At 50.2% G+C, this 22,887-nt stretch overlaps 1 protein-coding gene across 2 annotated transcripts in view; it reads left to right on the plus strand.

Annotated features, from left to right (window-relative positions):
* The first annotated feature begins 6 nt into the window (after positions 1-6).
* Positions 7-22,887, plus strand: part of Pitpnm3 (PITPNM family member 3) — an 89,607-nt gene continuing 66,726 nt past the window's right edge. Inside the window, exons 1-3 of one of the 2 annotated variants that reach the window (XM_026780961.1) lie at positions 7-32; positions 15,066-15,107; positions 17,513-17,608. In XM_026780961.1, coding sequence (XP_026636762.1) covers positions 11-32; positions 15,066-15,107; positions 17,513-17,608 — 160 coding nt within the window. In that variant the 5' untranslated portion in view covers positions 7-10. The remainder of the gene's footprint in view (positions 33-15,065; positions 15,108-17,512; positions 17,609-22,887) is intronic. The other variant, XM_026780962.1, reaches the window with a different exon arrangement.

Below are 22,887 nucleotides of genomic sequence, written 5' to 3' on the forward strand. Positions count from 1 at the left end.
CGCCTGGGACATGGCCAAGGCGGGCGGCGCAGGTGAGCGCGGCGCGGGGCGCTCGGCGGGTGGCGGGAGGGATCCCGGCCCAGGTGAGCCCCTCGCCAGGTGGGCGGAGGCACAGAGACCGTGGCGACCTGGCCGGATCCCCGGGCTTTCATAAGGGGCTCCACGCTCCTCGCGTCCTTCCCGCGCCCCGGGTCACCTCGCGGGACACGGCATCATGCTCTCCCTGCAGCAGAGGGTCAGGTCTGCGCCTCCCCTGTCCAGTCCGGCAGTTGGGAGCTGTCGCTGCCCTCCGAGAGGCCCGGGAGTAGACCCCGGCACCGGGACCCAAAGGGGATGTCCCGTGGCCGCCTATCCATCCCACGCCCAGCTACGCAAACAAGGACGCGCCCCCTTGTCCTGTCACTGTGTATCCTGAATGCGACAATCCCCCACCCCCGCTGCCAGCTGGGTCAGGAGACCCGGATTCCTGGTCGGACCGCAGGAGGAGTACTCCACAGCTGGGGAGCCGCCCCGCCCCCCACCCGACCTGGAGGTAGAGCTTAGGTGCCAGGTTAAGCAGGCGGGGCATCTGCTGGGGTCCCATGGGCTCTGCTTTCTCACAAGCTCTGTGCTATAGCCCGAGGATCTCAAGGAGTGGGTGTTATTCATTCCTTCATTCATCCAGCCAGGGGTTCATTCACCAGCATCTGCTCTGGTGCCAGGCCCTGAGTTGGCTGGGACCTGGAGAGGATCAGATTCAGTCCCCTATTTCCCAATCTGCACCCTGGACTCCCATCGAACCCTGGGAGGCCAAGTTGAAGAAAGCCTGTGTTCATAGGGCTTGTCACACGCAGGCAAGGCTGGTCTCAGCAGTCCTGAGCTTGGGAGCTGGCGTGTGAGAATCTAGCATGAACTCACACCCAGCCTGTGACGTTGGCAGGTGCCATGCCATCCCCGTGGGGCCTGGTGTGAGCGCCACTTCTCCACCCATAAGGCATGGTAAAGATGGAATGAACATGGCCATCTGTCCACACTCTGGACGTGAGTGCCACTGAGCAGCCTGTGACCCAGGGACAGGTCCCAGTTCTTGGACTTGCCCTGGCCTTGTGACTCAGGTGCCTGAGACTATACTCCCTGCTATTACAGTGAAATCTTGTCAGGGAGAAGCTGGTTGTGTGAGGCAGCAAGAACCAAATGCATCTAAACACCCCCTTTCCCACTTCCCTCCCCTGCCCTCCTGAGAGAGGCACAGTGAGATGACACCAGGAGGCTGGAAAAGGCTCTGCTCACTTCTTTCTCCTGCCTTGGTCCCCCCCCCCCCCCCGCTCTTCACAAAGGGAGGGCTCGTGTTTCTGTCTCTTGCCCACTTTGCATGTGCTCATGTGTGTGCCGAGGTCTGGACGCCAGGATCCAGGTCTCTTGCCAGGGCGCCACAGTAGCAAGAGCAGTTAAAGCAATCCCTTCTTGTACTGTGCACCAGGTAATGTGCTAAAGCCCTTTACTGCCCCGTGATCCTGAGAGGTAGGGTGGCACTCCCCTTTTTAAATCCTTCAGAAGCAAATAGCTCCCTCCAGGTGGCTGGGGGCTGAGGGGTCTGGGCAGAGCCTGGATGTCAGACCAAGTTATTTGGATGCTAACGAATCTTTCCACTCCCCTTCCCATTCTGGGAGAGGGCCGGCCCCAGGTCCTCTGCAGTGGCTTGTGGGTCCTTTGGTCCCTGGCTGAGGTCCAAGGGGATGAGTCCCTGGTGAAAGGTGAAGAAATTGCCAGGCCTCCCAGCGCGCTGCCTGGAGCTGCTTTACAACTTTGTGATTTCACACTCAGTCCTTTCCCTTAGGGCAAATCAGACTCCCCTCCTCTGTGACCCTGCTGCCTGGTGCCTCTATCCCTTACTCAGCTGCCACCCCAAGGAGCTCTGCAGATGACCTCTGGCAAGATCTGACTACTCGGCCCTTCACAGCTCTTTAAGGCAACTTTGGCAGCTTGCTAACATCCCTTCTCTTCTTTAGCTGCCTAAACTCTGTGACTTAAAAATACACCGTAGAGAGGGAACCAACCCCATTTATGTTGAACAATATAGGCAGACTTTAGAGCCAAGTCCTTCTGTTCATAGCTAAGGAAACGGAGGACCAAGGAAGAGATACGCAGACCAAAAGGCAGAAGGATCAGGCCTTGGCTTTGAGAGGTGAGGCTAGAATAAAGAGAGGTTGTAGGTCTTGTGTAGAGGTTGTAGGACATCTTGCCCATGCGAGAAGGGTCTGCTTCCCAATTTGTGTGGGGTTTCCTCTGAAAACTGGCCAATAGCCCAGCCACTGAGGGAAGAGATGGGATTTGGGTCCTGAGGCTGTTGTGGTACCTGATTCCAGGTCATCACATCGTGGTAAATGGCAGTGCTTGAGTTGTACAGTGTATAGCCTGAGCCAAGCAGCCAGCCATGGCTGTGCCGGCTGTGCCAGGAGTGGAAGGAAAACAGTTCAAGGACTTTCGTGTAGCTAGGAGAATTCAGGTACAAGAGAAAATGTAAGCAGATCCCAGAAAGGATGAGATTAGCTTGTAGAGAATAGATCCAACTTGATTATTACCAGTTTTCAACCTCCAGGCAACCTCTGGTCAGCCCCAATTCTTGGAAAGGAAGAACACTCCTTGGTCTTGCTCCATGGACAAAAGAAAGACAGGATGAAAACCAGTGGTAGGGTGGGGAGGAGGAGAGGACTGGAAGGCTATACAGGAAATGACGGTTCTCTGTACAGAGCCACCCGTGGGCCAGAAGAGGCCGCAGGTTGGAGCAGTGAAGACTGGACTCTCTAGTTGGCTCTTCAAGGCTAGCAGAATATGAGCAGGATGGTAGTAAGGGCCAGCCTTCTTGGTTCTGCAGAAGCTTCAGCAAAGGCTGGGAGGCTGGATAAAGGGGGAAAGAGCAGTGTACAGGGGCTGCTACAGAGAAACCCAGCTGATTGGAGTGCTGGGTTCCTAAAGCCTTGGTGCAGAGGTTGGCAGGAACTCCAGAGAGCATGGGGACCAGCAGCGAGATGCTGAGCCTCGTGTGTTTGGACAAATCCCTCTGGCTCACTGTGAGGGTTCTGGAGGCTGGAGAGCTGCCAGCATGGGAGCTGCCTCTGTTGGGAAGGGCTTGCTCTGCCTTCTGCCAGCAGTCCTGCCCCTCCCTTCCTGTGAACCTTGCTATCCCCCCCCCCCCTTCCTTTATCCCAGTGCACCAACAGGCTTGGTCTGTCCCCAGGCTAGTGCAAATTGGAGACATGGGTCCTTAGGCAGACTGTGAGACTTAGCACATCAGGTAGCCAATAGAATTTGTGAAGCTCTAGGAGAAGGACAGGAATGTTTGGGGAGCCCAGAGCCCATGCCACAGGGCTGGGCAGGCATTCCAGGCTGGACGAACCAGTTTGTGCCATTTCCAGGTGTTGGCTGAGGGAGGACAGCAAGACTAGTCATCAACGGCACTAGAATACCAATCGGAAACGTGGGGGCTTGGGGGGAGGTGCTTGCAGATGCTCAGGTTGAGAAGGGGACGTGGAGGCTTAGGTGTGTGCTCAAGGTCACAGGAAAAGGTAACAACAGACCGGAGTGCTCTAGGAGGTGGGTGTGTGTTCTCACACCTCTGAAAGGGACCAGGGAAGCAGACCAGGAGAGAAAACAACCCAAAGTTTGGAGAGGGGACAAAGGCTGGTCTTGCACTTTGGGAAGATGGCAGAACTGAGCCACATCTGAGAAACTCCCAGACCTAGGGCACGAGGACAATATCCCTATGTATCTTGGGAAAGTTACCACTTCTGCAAAGGGCCTGCCATCAGACTCCAGGACTTCCTCAGACGCTGCCTCCAGGAAGCCTTCCTGGGCTTGATGCAGTCCCGCAGTGCTTAGGTTCTTGTGTGAAAACGTAGTCTCTGTGAAATCTCTTGTCACAGCGGCTGACACATAGGCTGTAGTCTGAGACCCTTCACAACCTCTTAATCCTGGTGTGGTTTATTATATGAGCAAAGATGGTACAGCCCAAACAGAAACTGTTAGCATGGGACCCTTACTCCTTACTCCCATTAGAGGTCCCTGCTCCTTGGTCTGTTTGGGGGTATTACTTTGGGAGACATACTAAAGGTGGTTAGCTGTGCTCACTACTGCTCTCTGGAGCCCTGTCTGCAGCTGGCAAAGTGTGATAGTTCCCAGTCAGAAGTCTGGAGACTTCTCGTTCACCTGTTCAAAATTCACGAGGGGAGTGGGGTGTAAAAGAGATGGCTCGGTGGCTAAGAGCACTTGTTGCTCTTGAAATGGGCCCAAGTTCAATTCCCAGAACCCACGTAGGGAATAACCACCATCTATAACTCCAGTTCCAGAGGATCTGATGCCCTTTTCTAACCGCTGTGGGCACCAAGCACACACATGGTACACACACACATGGTACACACACACACACACACACACACACACACACACGCACGCGCGCGCGCGCGTGCGCGCGCACGCCAAACACTCATGCATAAAATAAGATAAACTAATCTAACTTAAAAAATTATGATGGGAGGCAGAGTCCAGAGAGGCAAAGGGTCCCTCCCTGAATCAAGGGCAGGAATGTGAACTCCAGAGGTTTCTGAGAAAGAACCAGCCACTTCCCAGGGGTGCTCTGAGATGCCAGGTTTGCAGAAAGGAAGACAGACCAGGGATTTGCATCTGGCCCTTTTTTATGGAAGCCCTTAGCATTATTTTCCTTCTGATGGCCAGACAGCACCTCTTTGCAGAGGTGAGGTCGGGGGCTAGGACAAATGGGTGACTGGGCACACATACAATCACAATGTTGTTCCTATCTTGTAGACAGGGAAACTGAACCTCAGAGAGGTTGAGTAACTGGTTCTAGACTCACCCGCAGACTTGGAGGCAGGCTGAAACTAGCAAGCAGAGTTCTTTCTTTCTTGCCTCCAACATTCTATTGTCTAACCTGGCACGGGGCTGACCTTGAACAGCTCCCTCTGAGCCTCAGCTTTTGCATCTGTAAAAAGGAATGAGGAAGACGAGTGTGGGTTCAGGAGGGGCTGGAAGTTCTACTTAAGTCTCGCTGTGCTCTTTCTTTTCTTATCCACCCTCGTCCTGGGGTCTATCTGTCTTCACTGCTCCAGGAAAGGGCCTCACCTCATGTAGATGGGACTTGGGGGAGCTGAGGGTTGAGAATCCCGGGAGAGTCAAGGGTATTCACAGCCTAAGCCTTCTAGGGGTCTCTGACTCTAGCTTGTCACCAAGCCTCACTGAAGAGGGTGGCCAGAACTCCCCTTGGGAGAGGTTTGGAGGTGGGAGGGGTAGGAGAGAATGCATAGCAAATAAGTTTGGAAATCAAATGAGATCTGAGCTCCCCACCCACTCCCTCAAATCTCTCTACTCGCTCTCTTAAAATTCTTGTTTTCTAAAGAGAAAGAAAATGCTAAATTGCACCCCCTTTCTCAAGGAATGGGAGCCTTAGTGAGTCACTCCGGAGGTAAATGCCACCTCCAAGGTCCCACGTGTGCCTGCGGAGGCCTGTACAGCTGTGTGGCCACAGCCCCAACTGGGGTATGCATGTGGGTAGGGTGACAGGGTTCTCCTGCTTGTTTCTGCTCTGGGTAAGAGCTGGGTCCCTGCAGGAGGACCTAGTCAGCTGACCTGCTTCCTCGGGCATACCCCAGATGGGGCCAGGCTTTGAGCCAGTGTAACAATCGGCTTTCAGTTTGGGGCTGAGGAGCTGTGTTTGATGGCATGGTGGGGCCGTCTGAGGCTGGAGTGGGTCACAGTATGAGTGCTCTTGAGGAGCTGGGGGTGAGCCGTTGGCCCACGCAACTAGGTGTGCCGGGCTGATGGGGGTCTCCTGGTGTCGAGCTGTGGCTAGGTGTGTCAGGGCAGGCAAGGTCAGTGAGGAGGTGTGCCACCTTCCCGTGACCCATTATTCTGGAGGAAGGAGAACTAGCCCGTCTGTTGGCTGGGGATGCCAAACAAGGGTTGAAGGCAGAAATAGAAACGCACTGGGCTCCGTCTGGGAGGGGCGCTGAGGCGCTGAGTTCTGGTGGCTGGAGAGGCCTCTTTTGAGCCGGCTGTTGCTGACGCTGTGTTTGTTCGGCTCTGGGTATTTGCAGACTACGTCATTGCCCTCCTGCCCTCCTTAGGGACAGACTTAGGTCTACAGACTTTGTGACCATGAGCTCAAGGTGGGCTGGCAGCGGGAAGGCTCTGAGCATGCTCCAGGAGCCTGTCTTCACCCATACGTTGGTTGCATGTTTGACCTTTTCTGGATTGTTCCAGATTGGTCCCAAGTGCCATCCTCCTGGATCAGAACTCCCTTCCGCTCTGCTGCGGCTTCCCTTTATGAGCCTGGTCTGAGCCGAGTGCTTCTGGAGTCGCCCCTGGCAGCATAGCTATTTTGAGCCTCCTATTAGGGCCTGGTATGGGGAATGTGTTTATCCTTTGCTGTGTTTTGTTTCCTTCTTGTGTAGTATAATTTGGGGCAGTGAAAGACAGAATTATCTGGCCCGCCTCTGGGGCTCCGCTGGTTCACTGGCAATTGCTGGCGCTGTGTTTGGCACCCAATGGAGGGGCCTGAGGGCAGAGATCACCTCGAAGCCCATCCTTACAGCCTGGGAGTTGCAGGTGGAATGGGGTGTCCATATGGGGTCACACTGGCCATTGCTGGGGTGTGGCAGGATCCTGCTGATGGCAGCCTTTGATGCCCTTACCAAAAGCCAGCTACCTCCTTCGAGAATGTGCAGCATCCTCCGAGGAGTCTCCGGCCATGCTCTGGCTTCCTAGTCCACTGGCTTGATGCATAGATGTCAAGTCCATATTCTCTGGTCCCTACGAAAGGGTCCTGGGAGGATTAGGGAGAATGTCATCCTCTCAACACCCCAGGCTGCCCCATTGTCCTCTCACAAGTGGCACAGTGGTAGGTGCTATGGAGAGATTCCTATGGGGTAGAGGTGACTGCTTCTGCCTTATATAGCAAGAGTCTGGTAGGACATAGGGGGGACAGCTGGGCCTTGGGGAAATTGTTCCAAAGAATTCAGAACTGTTGGGAGCCTAATTGGCAGAGCAAATGGAAGTACAATAGATAGCCAAAGCTATTAATCACTCATTATCTCCTAAATAAGGTAATTAAGGGGTATTAAATGGCATATTTATAAGATACCAGCAGGTCTTCAAAAGCACATCTTTCCCAAAGCAACTGGTTTGGCCAACTGGGCCAGGCACAGAGACTGGAGTTCTAGTTCCTGCCTTGTACCCACCCTCTCCTTTCTCCTGAACTGCTCTCTGCAGGGACATCCCTGCACTTGGGAAGGCAACAGGTCACAGAAACCCCTGCAGTGTATAAAATGCATTGCAGCATCTAGAGTGTGCTGCAAAACATTTTTCTTTCTTTCTTTCTTTCTTTCTTTCTTTCTTTCTTTCTTTCTTTCTTTCTTTCTTTCTTTCTTTCTGTCTTTTTCAAGACAAGATTTCTCTGTATATCCTGGAACTTGCTTTGTAGATCAGGCTGGCCTCATAGAGATCCACCTGCCTCTGCCTCCTAAGTGCTGGGATTAAAGGTGCGTGACATCATACCCGGTCTACGAAAACATTCTTTAGACACTAACAGCCTTATGTCATTGTGGCTCGGTGCTGTCACCTACAAAGTTAATGCTTGAGATCTGTGCAATGGAATTTATAAAAGTATCCTAATAAGTTAAATAAATTTACAGTTTTGTGTTAGACCCTAATCATATTGCCCCCTAGTCACATGTGGGCTGTAGACCATAGGTTAGCTATGCCTGAAAATTATTTGATGTGGCCCTGGGTCCAGACTGTGTGCCATGACTGGATTCCTCCTGTGCCATACTTGCCACTTGTCATGTGACTGGATTAAGGGTAGGCTTGTGGTCAGACTCAGGGTTGAGTTTGAGGCTGGTCTGTGCTAACGGCTGAACCTAAGGTTTAGGCCATGGTTGGGTTAAGGAATCCAGTTTTTGTTGTGATGATTCTGCATCGTGAAGTCTCAGTGCCAGCCCTTGGGTGTGCTTCCCATGGACTGGATCTCTCCTTCAGGGTCCTTTAGGATGCTGGCTCCTGAAGCTGGGGTACCATAACAGAGAGCCCCTTTTGTGTTCCTGACAGTCCCCTGAAAGAGATCAGCACACAGCTCATCGGTGGCACATCTAGCATTTTAGGAGATAGTTAGGACTGTTTCTATAGCAACCAACCCCCGACCAGCACTGGTTTCCTTCAATAATGCCTTTTTCTGGAAGCAGCTTCTCCTGGCCTCTCATCCCTCCCAGGGTGTCCACACAGCCCCTTGAAGGCCAAGCATGAGATTGTTGGTCCTGGATTGTCTGGTCCCCATTTTACCCTGACCTACAAAGGGGGCCTGAGGACACACCTTAGGGTATACTCCCCTGAGAGAAACCTTCTGAGGTCCTTCCTGTGCTGAGCCCCAAGAGAACTTTACCACATAGTTCTGTGCAGGGAGAGGCTATGGGCCCGGGAGGGGCCCCTGCCAGGCATCTCCTCCGGGGAAGCCCATGATCCAGAGGGGTAGGATGGCAGGGATGCCGACATTGACTCTGGTGGGACACTGGTGAGTAATTTGGCACTAGTCTGGCCTGGGAGCAGGGAAGTGCCTCCCCTTCCTCTAGTAGGGATGGGGTGGAGAATGGAGGCCCCACTGAAGGCCTGGAGGAAGAGGGGGAAGCGTGGAAAGTTCTCAGTGGCTAGTGTGGCTAGGGCCAGATGGTGGGAGGATAGGCTGAGAGAAAGTGGAATGAGGGGAGGAGAGGAGAGGAGCAGTTCCCATTCCAGGGGCCCCAGGAGAGTGGCTTGCGCTTAGAAATTTCCGCTTAAGAAATAAGCAAAGAATAGCCCTTGGATAATCACGGCTTCTTATTCCATTTAACACGTTCCTTTACTCATTTTCTTCTACTTTATTTATTGCGTGTATGTGAGTGTGTGTGTGTGTGTGTGTGTGTGTGTGTGTGTGTGCATGTGTATGACAGACATGTTTGGAGATTGGAGGTCGACTTGCAGAAACTGGTTCTCTCATTCTGCTATGTAGGTTCTGGGGATCAAACAAGGGTCATCGGGCTTGCACAGTAAGGGCCTTTCCCCACTGAGTCATCTTGGCAGCCCCTTAATAAGTCCTGCAATGGTGGCAGTGGAGCCTCAGTCCTATGCTGAACCTTTCTCAAAGACTCATTCATTTACCCTCTTCATTACTTGTAATGTAAGTGTGACTGTTATCCCTGTTTTACAGAGGAGAAACTGAGGCACAAAGTCATTGGTAAATATCTAAGCTGGAAATGAGGCCAATGGGAGTGGGTAGGTTTCCTGGAGGGAGGAGGAAGGTATAGGAGAAAGGAAAGAAGTAGGGGAGGAGGAGGAGATGACAGCAGAGGCAGCGGTAAGGAGGCAGCTTCCTTGGGATCAGTCACCTGTCTCTCTGTAGAGCCTCGCTCAGGCGCTGTAAAATGCCGGTCTCCACATGCTGCCTCCTGACCCTGATGCCTCCTGACCCTGAGACCCCAGCGCTATCTTGAGGATCAGGGATGTGTTTCTAAGTGTGTGTGTGCTCCCAGACCTGATCATTTCAGTCACACTCATGGCCAGAACTAAGACCACAGTGCTGGCTTGTAGAGCCCACTTGTCTGTGTGTGCATGGTAGTGGGTAGGGGTGGGTGTCTAAGGACTGTAACCTAACCTCCTTGTCACCGTCTCTGCTAACACACCAGGGTTCCTGTGTATCAGTGCCACCAGGACAGTTTCAAATGCAGTGGGGCGACAGTCACTGCCAGGCAGGCAAGTGTGGCTATAGACAAGCCCAGTGCTGTGCGACCCAGGTCATGCTCAGAGGTGCTTGCTTCATCCTGGGATCTATTTGGATACCCCAGAGTCATGGCTCCCAGCAAATGTCCATGATCTTTCCCTTACTCTGACATACTGAGTTGCCAACTGTGGGGTGGGGGTGGTGGGAAGTTCTATATCCTTTTTGCCTGGAAATGGCTGCCACTGTGGCCTTACTTTTCCCTGGCCCTGTTCTGCCTCTGTCTCATCAGCCCTGCTTGCTTCTTCCTTTGAGGCTCAGCTTGGATCTCCTCCCCAAGAAAGATCACTAGGCCTCTTCTTGGGGTGTGGTCACCCCTGTGTGACCCTGCCTGGACAGAGACCTTTTTATATGGAATCTAGCCCACGGACCAAGCTCCTTGCCCTCTGCGAGACAGAGCAGGCCTGTGCCTTGAGCCAGCACTCCAAAGAGCCAGGATGGTTCCAGTTCCTCTCTGTGCTCACCCTCCCCCCATCCAGGCACCATCTGGTCTAAGGTTTGGCCCAGGAAACATTGGCTTATATACTTCTGCCTCCTTCCTGTGGCGTGGCTTCCCTTCTAGCCAGGGCTCCTAAGTACAGGGCAGTGTCTCCTTAAAGAGGGTACTCTGCCTTCAGGCAGGGCTGACCTGAGGTCCTCAGGACAGAGCAGAAGGCTCCTGTCTGGTTGTGTCTGCCTTTTGGTCTATTATAGACATGGGACCTGAGCTGGTGTCTGGCCTTACTCGTGTAGGAGAAACCCAGGCCTGTCACTAGTTCTTCAAAACCACACTGGGCCTGAGGTAGGGGGTTGATGGGTCTGGAGGCAGCTTGGGACTGCGGAGCAGCAGGAGGACTTAGGTAGCCTTTTCTTGATGCTGGTTTTAGGTAATTGTGGTCCTCAGGCAGATACAAAAAAAGATACAAACTGAGCCTTGAAAGACATACGCCTGAAGGAGCCCCCTGGCAGCAGCTCAGGGTTTCTTGGGTATTCTTTCCCTGCCTTGAGCCTTGGTTCTATGGCTAACAAAGGCTCCCTCCAGGCAGTGGACTGCAAACTCTGGTGGCTGATCTTAAACTGAAATCTTATAACAATGAAGTAAGACTCATGACACCCATTGTAGAGCTGAGAAAAACTGAGGCTCCGAGAAGTTAATTTTCTTTGAATCATAGAGAAGTGAGTGAATGCAAAATCGTGTCACTCAAAAGCCCACACTCCAAGTTTTGTGCAGAACTTTTACCCGTGCCTGGCAACTGATTGCCTGCAACACAGGAACAATCCTAGGAAGGCAGAGCGGAGGATTGGGAGCTTACACCCCTCAAGACGCACGCGCGCGCACGTGCGCGCGCGCACACACACACACACACACACACACACACACACACACACACACACACGTTCACTTTGTGAATCTGGTCTTTTTCATCATTCAGTTTCCAGCTTGCCTGATTTCTTTTCCAAACAGCTTTCCCCTCAGCAGCCTCCTGCGCTCTTTTCTTTCTTTGAAATATGATCTTTGCCATTGCTAAAATCAGCATAAGAAGGGTCTGCCAACCTATAGGAGAGTCTGCCCACAGACTGTCCTCTCCCATCTGGGAGTCAGCTGCTTCTTTTTTATCTATCTATCTATCTATCTATCTATCTATCTATCTATCTATCTATCTATCTATGTGTGTATACATGCATGGACATGTTTGTATATAGGCATGCATTTGCTACAACTTTCAGGGAGTTGATTCTATTGGACTGTGTGGGGCCCAGCATCAAATGCAGGTCTTCAGGTTTGATGGCAATCACTCTTACCTGCTGAACCATCTTGCTGGTTTTGACAGCTTCTTCTTCTTCTTTTTTTTTTTTTTTGGTTTTTGTTTTTTGAGACAGGGTTTCTCTATAGCTTTGGAGTCTCTCCTGGAACTAGCTCTTGTAGACCAGGCTGGCCGCAAACTCACAGAGATCTGCCTGCCTCTGCCTCCCGAGTGCTGGGATTAAAGGCATGTGCCACCACCGCTCAGTGACAGCTACTTCTTAACATGACCATTCTATTATTATTATTATTATTATTATTATTATTATTATTTTAGAGATAAGATCTCACTATGTAACTCTGGCTGGTCTGGAACTCACTATGTATACCCAGCTGGCCCAGAACTGACAGAGATCTGTCTGCCTCTGCTTACTGAGTACTGGGATTAAAGGTTTGCAATTACATTTGGCTACAAGTTCTTTTTTATATTAGGTATTTATCTTCTTTAAGATTTCTATTGCTGTGATGAAATAACATGAACAAAAAGCAAGTTGTGGAAGAAAGTGTTACTTCAGCTTACACTTCCATATAGCTGTTTATCACCAAAGGAAGTCAGGATAGGAACAGGGGAGGGACTTGGAAACAGGAGGTGATGCAGAGGTCATAGAAGGTTGCTGCTTACTGGCTTGTTTCCCCTGGCTTGCTCAGCCTGTTTTCTTATTGAACCCAAGACCGCCAGCCAAGGAATGGCACCACCCACTATGGGCTAGGCCTTCCCCCACTGATCACTAACTGAGAAAATGCCTTAGAGCTGGATCTCATGGGGGCATTTCCTCAGCTGAGGCTCCTTCGTCTCTGATGACTCCAGCTTGTGTCAAATTGACACACAAAACCACCCAGTACAGTATATAGGTGGGGTCCCTGTTAGTTTTACAGAGGTTGTTTTTGGTAGACTCTGACCAGTGAGAGAGAAGGCCTAGTGTCTTCTTTAAACAAACTTACAGTGCACATTGAAAAGAATGCGGGCATGTAGTTTGAAATCAAGGAGGGTATCAGGTAGTGGTGATGCACTTGAATACCAGCACTTGGGAGGCAGAAGCAAGCAGATCTCTGTGAGTTCAGGGCCAGCTTGATCTACAGAGCTAGTTCCAGGACAGCCAAGGCTATACAAAGGAACCCTGTCTCAAAAAATCAAACCAAACAAACAATAAACAAAAAAGGAAGCAAAAATGAACAAGTCAGAATGCTTAATTGAAAATAAACTCAAAGACAGAATTTGAACATGGAGGGAGATAAAGGCATTACCAGAGAGAAGAGTTGCTGTGAGCTGCAGATGAAGGGAGCTGCCAGGTTGGCTCACACATAGAAAGAACTAGCATGTGCCATCAAGTGCTTCTCATGAGCAAGGCCGGGTTACAGACCCATGCATGTGCCTGTCTTTATCAGGCCGTGATAACACTGTTAGAAACACTTGTGGTTGCAAGGGACCAGTACACATTGGTAGTACCTCTTCCCACTGGGGTGGTTTTTATTCTTTAGGTGATCCGGGTGGCCTTTGTCAGCCTCTTAGAATGTGAGCGTGGCAGCAGCCCCACCCTGTCCCTTTATTTACCACAGTGTCTCTAGCCCTCCTTGCTGTGCCTGTGGGATAGGATCTCCCTTTGAGGCCCACCAGCCTCTTCATTGCTGTTTTAGCTGGGAGAACTTGCTCCCCCTGGCAGAGCCTCTCTGCTTCTGCCCCAGTGCTCTCTGGGGACCCTCAGAATGTTGTAGTGACCTCAGATGATATGGCTGGTCCCGGGGGCCACGGGGAGGATGATGAACCCTCTTCTGTTTTTCTTCGGCTGTGGCACTCACTGGAAGCAGGCGGTTGGTAGGAATGCCCATGCCTTTGCGCTCGTGTATACGGCCTGTGTATGAGCATCTCCATGTGCAGACGCCTATCACTCATCTCTGGCTATTCACACTCAGGAACCGGAGAGACTCTAGCAACTCTCCAGACGGGTCCATCACTTCATAAGCGCCCACTGTTCACTGTCCCAAGTGCAGCAGCTGAATAGACAAGGATGGCAACACTTTTCTTTCAAGACAGGGTTTCTCTGTATAACAGCCCTGGGTGTCCTGGAACTCGTTCTGTAGACCAGGCTGTTCTCACAGAGACCCATCTGCCTCTGCCTCCCGAGTGTTGGGATTAAAGGTGTGCGTTACCATTGCCCAGGGACAATGTTTTCCTTACCACCCCCAGGCAAGCTTTGACTTCTTTGGAGTGAAATAGACTTGATTCGTAAGGGATGTTTGTATATCAATAAATAATATGTATTCAATAGGCTATATGATAATTTTAATAACTAACATCTGTTTCTTGAGAAAACAATTAAGTTAATGTAAGTTTAGGGCAAATTTTAAATGATTTTTGTCTTGTCTTGTTTTATTTTTTTGTTCTCTGTGTAGCCTTGGCTGTCCTGGAACTCCCTCTGCAGACCAGGCTGGCCTCGAACTCAGGGATCCATCTATTTCTGCCTCCAGAGGGGTGGGACTAAAGACATGCACCACCATTGTCTGGCCACTGTTTTGACATTCTTAATTTTTTTCAGGTTTATTTTTATTTGTGTGTGTGTGTGTGTGTGTGTGTGTGTGTGTGTGTGTGTGTGTGTGTTGGGGTGTGAGTCAGTGCCCATGTGTGCAGGAGCTCTGAGGAAGTAAAAGACTCAGCTTCCTCCTGAGCTGGAGTCCAGGCAGCCGAGAGCCTCCTGATGTGGGAATGGAAGTTGAGCCCTTTGCAAGAGCAGTGTGTGTTTTTAACTTCCGATGCATCTGTCTAGCCCCATTGGTTGTGTTTTGGAGTCACAAAAACCTCTATATATTTGAGAACAAAAAGACAATACCATATCACAAAAACTATTGAGATCAGGGGCTGGAGAGATGGCTCAGTGGTTAAGAGCATTGCCTGCTCTTCCAAAGGTCCTGAGTTCAATTCCCGGCAACCACATGGTGGCTCACAACCATCTGTAAAGAGGTCTGGTACCCTCTTCCGGCCTGCAGGCGTACACACAGACAGAATATTGTATACATAATAAATAAATAAAATAAATTAAAAAAAACTATTGAGGCCTAAATCAAATTCCAGCTGTTTGTTACTGGTGTGCAGGAATGCAGTGAATTCTTGCATATTCATCTCGGTTTCTGCCAGTCATACTTTGCTGAAACATTAGTTCCAGTGGGTTCTCTCTGTAGAGTTTTGGCCTTTTTGTGTAGATGATCATGTGATCTCAGAATAAACACGAGTTTGTTTCTGGTTTCTCAATTTATATTTTCCATCCAAAACTTCGACATCCATTTAGAAAATAGTCTCATATTCATGGTAGAAAGTCACATCTACGGTCAGACCTCCTTACTGCAAAGCCAGGCCTAAAGGTGGGAAACTGAGTGCCCCTGTCCTTCTGAAGTTTCAAGGGGCTCCATAGAAACTGTGGGGCCAGAAATGACTTCGCATCTAGAGGGGAATTCCACATTGGTGCTTCCTGTGACCTCTGCCCTTTTGTGTTTCAGAATGTTCTCTCTCTTGGCTGCAAACCATAGAACATAACCTGGGTATGTGTCTGGGAGTTTGTTCTGGGCAGGGCAGGAGGGTTGGCCTCTCCAGAGACTTCGTGCACAGGGTGGGGAGTAGTGCCAGCATCCTGCAGGCTGGTAGGGTGGGGTGAGCTGGGATGTAGTGGGTTCTCCACAGACTGCGTTCCCCGCCTAAGGTTGGGCAGTAGCCCACCTCTCACGGTTCTCGGTACCAACTATGTGCCGGATGGACTCTTTAGATTTAGAATCACATTTTATCCCCCCATAGGGGGGCCGCAATCATGTTTCTCATCATACAGATGGGGAAGCTGAGGCAGAAGCATTATTGGTATTACTGCCCCCCCCCAGTCTTTGTGGGGACAGGAAGTGGCAGTCTGATGGCCAAAGCCTCTGGCGCAGGGAAGACATACCCTATATGTATGGTGATTTAATGCTTTTTATTGAACGTGCCCAGACTGCAGGATACAGCCTTATTCTACATGTCAGTGAGGAGAAGGAATGAATGATGCTACTTGGCTCATGATGTACCCTCACCCAAGTCACCACGCAGTTCCAAAGATGCTTGTGTGGGGAAGGCCTCTTAGAACTGGCAAAAGGAGACCAAAATCTTGGTAATCATATGAGATTACGCACACAGTGTGAAAGCTGAGTTTCCTCTGCCTTCTCTTATCAAATACCACTCCATAGAGATAAATGTTTATAAATGGCATCTTGGCATGTGTCCTCCCAAACATTTTAACACCTCTGGAAGCATATTTATGTAATAATTACTGTTCCAAACACTTGATCTTTGCAAGACATGATGCTAAGCTTTTCATGCATTTTGTTTAATCTTTGCAATTCGCTCCTAAGGCTGGCATGGACTAGCCCCACAGTATAGATGAGGAAACCAGTGCACAGAGAGGAGAGGCAACTCACTTGACATCACACAGCTTCTAAGAGGCAAGACCTGAGCTTGAACCCAGGCCTGACCCCTTAGCCCACATGCCACACGTATCTCTCAGCATGCAGGTGTATGTCATTTAAAAAAAAGGAGGTCAAAAGAATATTCTGGAACTCTCTTGTGTATTTCTCCCAACCATACACCATGGGCATCTTCCCATGTCAGCGCCTAATGCGCTACTTCATTCTTTCAACAGCTGTTGGGCATCTCATATGGCTGTATATGGATGTGTGTAGCTCATCTCCTGCAGATGAATACCGGGGTTTCTCTTGCAGTATAGGTATCATGGAAATACTATGAGCCGTTTATACCTCTGTCTTTGGGAACGTCCCTAGGAAAATTACCAGGTTGATTTTCTTCTACCACTTCCATGGTTTTCATTCTAAAAACCAGATTGCAATCTACCTGCAATCTCTTGCATCTCGCACACTTCGGAGTGTGTATGCAGAGGGCTTCGTGTGCATGCTGGTCCCATGTGAACCCCAGAGTGCTGAATAGGGAGGATTAAAGCCTGTTGTGTTCTTGCCCTACCTCCCTTTGGCCCGAGGGCAGGAACTAAGATGGGACAGAGTTTGGTGCAAGGGACCACTCTCAGTGTCCATGTTTGTCCTTGCTCCGGAGGGCCCTTAGCCCTGCATGCTGCCTTTGGGGGAGACTAATAGTGGCTGCTGCCAATTTTGAACCCTCCTGAAACTCAGGCACGGAATACATAATTTCTTATCCATTCGGCTGGAGATTGATTGTCTGCAGGGGGAGGGGGGAAACTGAGGCTGGGATGGAAAGGAAATGGCTTTTCAGATTGCTAATGGCAGAGACAGGACACATCCACAATCATGTCTCTCTTCACTTGGATGTGTGGTGCTGAGCCCTGTCCTGTCCTGCATGTACTGTGTGTGGCTGATGTCTTTGGTGGTCAACAGGATGCCTGGTCTTCCCATGGGGCTTTGATCAAGGAAATGGGAACAGAGCATGCCTCTCCTGGGCAGAAGCGTTTAAATCTGGGCATGATTTCCTGCGTTTCCTTGCTTCACTGGACCGTGACATCTCATTTTGAGATGGTGACATCATAAGGTGGTGGCTCCTTGGAGCGAGCGTGATGAAAAGGGCCCTATCTGACCCTTGTAAGTGGAAGTGAATCACCGTTGCTATAAACAGCTGAGATATTTTATTACCAAAGCTCAACTAATGCCGACCAATACACTCTCTTTGCTTAAGTCTCTGGGCCTCTCCCCATCGTTCCCTGTGGAGCTTCCTCAGAGAGAATTTTTGGACTTAAATGAAAACACCGTGGTGAGAAGGATTAGTGTGGTCTGAGGCTACAGAAGGGGAGAACCCAGACCTGGAGGATGAGGTTGATTTTTGTCTGGGAGAACCCAGACATGGAGGATGAGGTTGATTTTTGTCTGAGGGGTCTCGAACTGGCTCCACTGTATTGGGGCACTCTATTAGTCTTGACTAACATATATGTTCTCTTTGGTAGGTGGCCCTTCCCCGGGTGGTGGTGCCCCCTGGCACCTTCGGAATGTCCTCAGTGATTCGGTGGAGAGCTCAGATGATGAATTCTTTGATGCTAGAGGTAAGTTCCATCTCCATACCACCAGTCGGGCGACCTTTTGAGATGTCCTAAAAAGTGGATCCCTGCTGAGGCCAACAGCCTTCTCCACCCTTCTTGCAGCCTTCCTGCAGTTTTGCACTCCATGCTTGGATAATTGGTGGGATTAGAAATGTTTTTAAATCTCCTAATATGTGCGAGATGATTGGGACACCATGGGATACGGTGGTTTTGCTTGCCATCCTCATAACCGTATGAGCTAGCTCGAGAGGCAAACATCACAAGATGATACAAAGGGCCTTGGTGGGAGTGAGGCCATCAAGTAAAAGCTACCAGCTGACATGAGGGAGAATTCAGCCAGGGCACTGGCTTTGATGTGGGCGGGATATCCTTTCTGCAGAGTCAGGAAGTAGGAGCTTGTCAGGTGAGGAGACAAAAGAGGCTTCCAGACAGGTGTGAGAGCAGGTGTGGTGTCTCTAAATTAGGAACGACTGAAGAATATTTGGGCCCCTGAACGGAGGTGGTTGGAGGTGGTATGCCAGGGGAAAAGGAGTGAGCGATGAGACTGGTCTGGGATGGGATGCCTACGGTATCCATGTCGCTTCCAAGACAGGCTTCACAGATATGAAGAGAGCCACCAGTGATGCTCAGGGGAGCTGTAAGACAGGCTTCACAGATATGAAGAGAGCCACCAGTGATGCTCAGGGGAGCTGTGACAGATAGTGGGCACCCAAATGGCACCCAGAGGGACCCCAAGAGTGGCATTTCAGGTAGAGAGAACACAGGCACCAAGATGTGATTGTATCAGGCAGATGCCGGGGTGGGAGATGTGTCAATCTGGAATTAGGAGAGAAGAGAAGGTAGCCACGCTGAGCCAGCCTGGGTACGAGTGGTGAACAACCCTGCGAGTCTGATCCCAGTTGGAGGGTCCCGGTGCCTTCTAGCTTTGTTGGTCCTACCCTGGGTGTTAACTTATTTGGAATGGGACTAGTTTGAAATGCCTGGTAAACATGATCTTGAAGACAGACAGATCTTAGGCGTCATCTCGACCTAGAACAGGACAGCGGGACTGGTCTGAACATGACCCTAACTTTGGCTTCAGTTAAGTCTTTCACTTCTTGGGGTCTCAGTTTTCCTCTCAGCTCTGTATACCCCCAATTCGAGAACATTCCCCAAATATTAGGGTTCAGAAGATTTCCCGGGAAGCCTGGCTGGATGCGGGGGCTGTCCTCACTCAAGGCTTCCCCATCCCTGGCTCTAGGCAGAGAAACCTCTCCCCAATGCTATCCCTAAAACAGCCCGTTGGGGGCTCATTTCCCATCTTCCCTTGGTGTCTGATTGGAGTGGCTGCCAGGGCTGTGTTTCTCCATAGCAACTAGCTCACAGTATGACAACACAGCTTCAATATTTTGATACGCAGAAGAGTTTCATTTCAATATTTCTGCAGTTCATCAGGGCTGTGTGTCCCTAGCTGCTATGATGGCATGCTGCAGGAGGCAAGCATCTGTGGGGGGCACCAGGTCATATCTGTCTTGGGGCTGCTGACCCATCTTCCCTGTGAACAGCTGGAGGTCCTGCCTGCCCCCATCCCTGGGACTACTGTCTCTCTCAGCTGCCCTCAGCCCTGTCTGTTTCCCTCTCCTCAGTCTCAGAGAACCTGGCCTTCCCATGTGCTCGCCTGCGGCCACAGCACACCTCTGTTCTTCCCTCCCTCTGTCTTGTCATCTCCTTCTTTCTGATCTCCCAGGATTCCAGGCTCTCCCTCAGGGGGTGGCCTCAGACCCAGATCATATAAGACCAGGGATGCCCCTCTAGGTCTTTTACGTGCATATTTGTATGCAATGTGTTTGTGTGTGTGATTTGTTTATGTGTGTATGTGTTTGTGTGTAGATAATAGAAGTCAACCTTGAGTGTTGTTCTTCAGATGCCATCCACCTTAATTTTGGGACAGGGTCTTTCAGTGGCCCAAGGAACATCAATCAGACTAGTCGGGCTAGTCAAAGAGTTCCAGGGACCCACTTGTGTCCATCTCCCCAGCTCTGAGATTGTAAATTACCCAGCCTTTTACATGAGTGTTGGGGATCAAACCAAGTCACTCACACAGCAAGCATTTTACTGCTTAGCCTTCTTCGCAGTCCCATCCCATTTTACAAGGTGAGAAATGGAGGCAGGGGATTTATTTAGGGCTACAGATTGTAACAGAGCAGAGGGTAGAATTCTACCTCATTTACTCCCTTCTTTCACGGGTATCTATTGAGTATATGCTCAATCAGCGTTAGGCCCCACCCTCAGTGTAGAGAAGACAGACCCCATTCCAGTCCTCATGGAGCTACCGCTTAGATAACAGGTGGAAAGGGAGAAGACAGTGCTTAGGCAAATAAAACACACTGAGAATTGCTCTAAGAAGAACACAAAGCAATAGGTACTTCACTGCAGAGAGTGTTTGAATGGCAAACAAACACATGAACAGTTGCTCAACACCATCAATCCTCAAGGAAAGGCAAATCAAAACGGCAGAGAGGACTGGAAGGGTGGATCAGCTGGTAAAGTGTTTGCCTTGCTAGCACAGGTACCCGAGTTCAATCCCCAGCAATCCACTTACATGAAGACACCAGGCATTGATGTAATCCCAGAACTGCGGAGGCCAACACAATACCAGTGAGTCTGGTCTAACTGATGAGTTCCAGTGAGAGACTCTCTCAAGGAAATGGATTGTGTTCCTGAAAATGATACTGAGTTTGTCTCCTGGTGTCCACATGCATGTGTACATACATGTATGTGTACGCTCACACATTTAAAACAAAACAAAGCAACCTGTAAAGATGGGCTGGTGAAATGACTCACCACATGTGTTCTGTGGTACAAGAGTACCTCTCCATATGCACTTAAAATAAACAAATATAATGAATTGTTTTGATTGTAATGATACCACTATGTACCTGTTAGAATGTTCTATCAGAATATCAGGCGATGGCGGCGCATGCCTTTAATCCCAGCACTTGGGAGGCTGAGGCAGGTGGATCTCTGTGAGTTCCAGAGCAGCCAGGACATAGAGAAACCCTGTCTTGAAAAACAAACAAACAAGCAAACAGAAACCCAAAACAACAACAACAACAAAAGCTCAACAAAATGTGGAATAACCAGTCCTTTCAAACTATTCTCAGGGGAAATGGAAGAAAATTGATGGCAGCTATTAAAGAGGGGTGGGGGGGTGTAGATCAATGTGGAATTTCCCAGCATGCACAAGGGCCTGGGCTTCATCCTGTCCTGTTGCTTCTAAGTGTTTACTCAAATTAAGGGAAATGTTATGCCAGCCTGATTTATTCTAATCCCAATCTGAAAATGTCCCAAATGAAAACCAGTGAGCGAATGGCGAAACAGAGTCTGGTCTAGACAGAAGGAATGAACTGAGGCAGGCGGTAGCGGGGGCGACATCTGAATAAGTCACCCTGACAGAAAACAAGTCCGGCTGCAGAAGAGCACGGTGTGACTGCCCTGACAGCAAAACTCTAGAAAACGCCACTCAGCCTGCAGGGACAGGAGCAGATCAATGGCTTCTCAGTGTGGGAAGGAGGGTGAAACAGAGATCACAGTTACTGCCTTGCAGTTCCTACAGTGTTCAAAACATCACATTAGCTGTTCCATTTCATTCATTCATTCATTTCTCCCAAATTTTTATTAGAAGATTTAAATTTACACAATAAAAACTAATGAAAGTTGAAAGGCATCAAGATAGAAATAAAAACTGTTAGGGATTGTTATTCTCATGGCCCACGATGTCTAGGCACATTCCCTCACTGAGTTGAGAAGTACCTGTTCCTTTCGGGTCTCCTCTCTGGTGTCTAAGTATCCGCCCCTCCTTCGATGAATATGCATGAACAGACTGGACTTGGCCTTTGCAGGGCCAGTGGCTGGGGAACTGAGGGATCTGGAGCCTGATTATATTTAGGTACCCTGGCGCTGGGAAGTCTAACCAAGAACAAAGCAGAGACACCTCCCCCTCTCAGGGCGCCAGCCTCCTGTCCTTTATCCATCTCCATTCTCTCTTTCTTGGTCCTCAGGATTAGGCTAGTCCCCTGTCTCTGCTTCATTTAAGGCTGGAGTGTGTAGTCCTGGATGCTGGACAGCATAGACCATTCATGGTTGTAGTCCTCTGCCTTCCATAGCACCTAGGAGAAGATGGTGCTGGGATTAATAGCCCCATTTTACAGAAGACTCTAAGGCAAGGGCAGGTCTCATAGCTGATGGGGAACTTGGGCTAGGTCTTCCCTCCTTGGTTGGGCTTCTGCTGTAAGACTGTGGACTCTCAGAGACTCCAAGCTGGGAAAAGACGGAGAAGGAAACCTGGGATCTGAGGTCCACTGGCTGGTGGCTCTCTGAGCTCAGGCATGTCTCAATCCCCCCCTTTTTCCTCTAGAAGACAATAGGAATGTAGTCGTTTAGTCCATGGATGAAGAGGAAAGAGGCCATGGGGAGTAGAGTGGTGGTTGCTAGACAGAGGAACTCTTGTAGATGCAAACCACAGGGGTCTCTAAGGCCCTGCTCTCATCCCTTGTTAGGGGAGGGGATGGAGAGAGCGTCATGATGCTGCCCTAAAATTTCGGGGGGAGCTAAGGTAGGGACCATCATCAAGGTGAGGGAGGATGAGTGGAGTGTAGAGACATCCAGGATGAGGTCTGTGTTAGGGCAGGGTGAAGGTGAGGACCAAGCAACAAGCACTAAGGTCCTTAGAAAGACTGTTTTTATGGGCCTGATATGAATGCTATTGGACAACCAACTAGAGAAGGTGACAAGTCCTCTGCTCCATGAGCTGGAGACCCAGGACAGTGCCTGAGCCCTGGGAAGGAAGAAAGGCTTCCTGCTAGCTTGCTCTGGAGGCTGGGCTTACAGGATGCTCCCAGGCTTTGTCAGGGGCATAGCCAGGGGCAGAGTCGTGCTGGGGGTAAGGTCAGAGTTTGTACTCCAAGTGAGTGAGGCTCAGCATGGAGCTTAGCATGGGGAGGGACTGGAGATGCTGCCACAGTGTCTGCACCAGGGGCTACGTGGGTATGGGAACTAGCATGCAAAGGAACATATACTCAGTTCCCAGGGCAGTCATTCAAATGTTTCCTCTGGGGTCCTGTGGGTACTGTGGGGAGGCTACTCTACCAGGAGAGGAAGTGGAGGGAGGCTAGGGTCGGGCCTTTCTGATAGGAAACACTCTGAAAGGAGCCATTTTACATGCTGTGCATTCTCTCACCCCTCTGGCCTTCTCCGTGTGTGTGTGTGTGTGTGTGTGTGTGTGTGTGTGTGTGTGTGTGTGA

Source organism: Microtus ochrogaster, chromosome 7, assembly GCF_000317375.1.
Source record: "Microtus ochrogaster isolate Prairie Vole_2 chromosome 7, MicOch1.0, whole genome shotgun sequence".
In the NCBI taxonomy this organism is placed as follows: Eukaryota; Metazoa; Chordata; class Mammalia; order Rodentia; family Cricetidae; genus Microtus; species Microtus ochrogaster.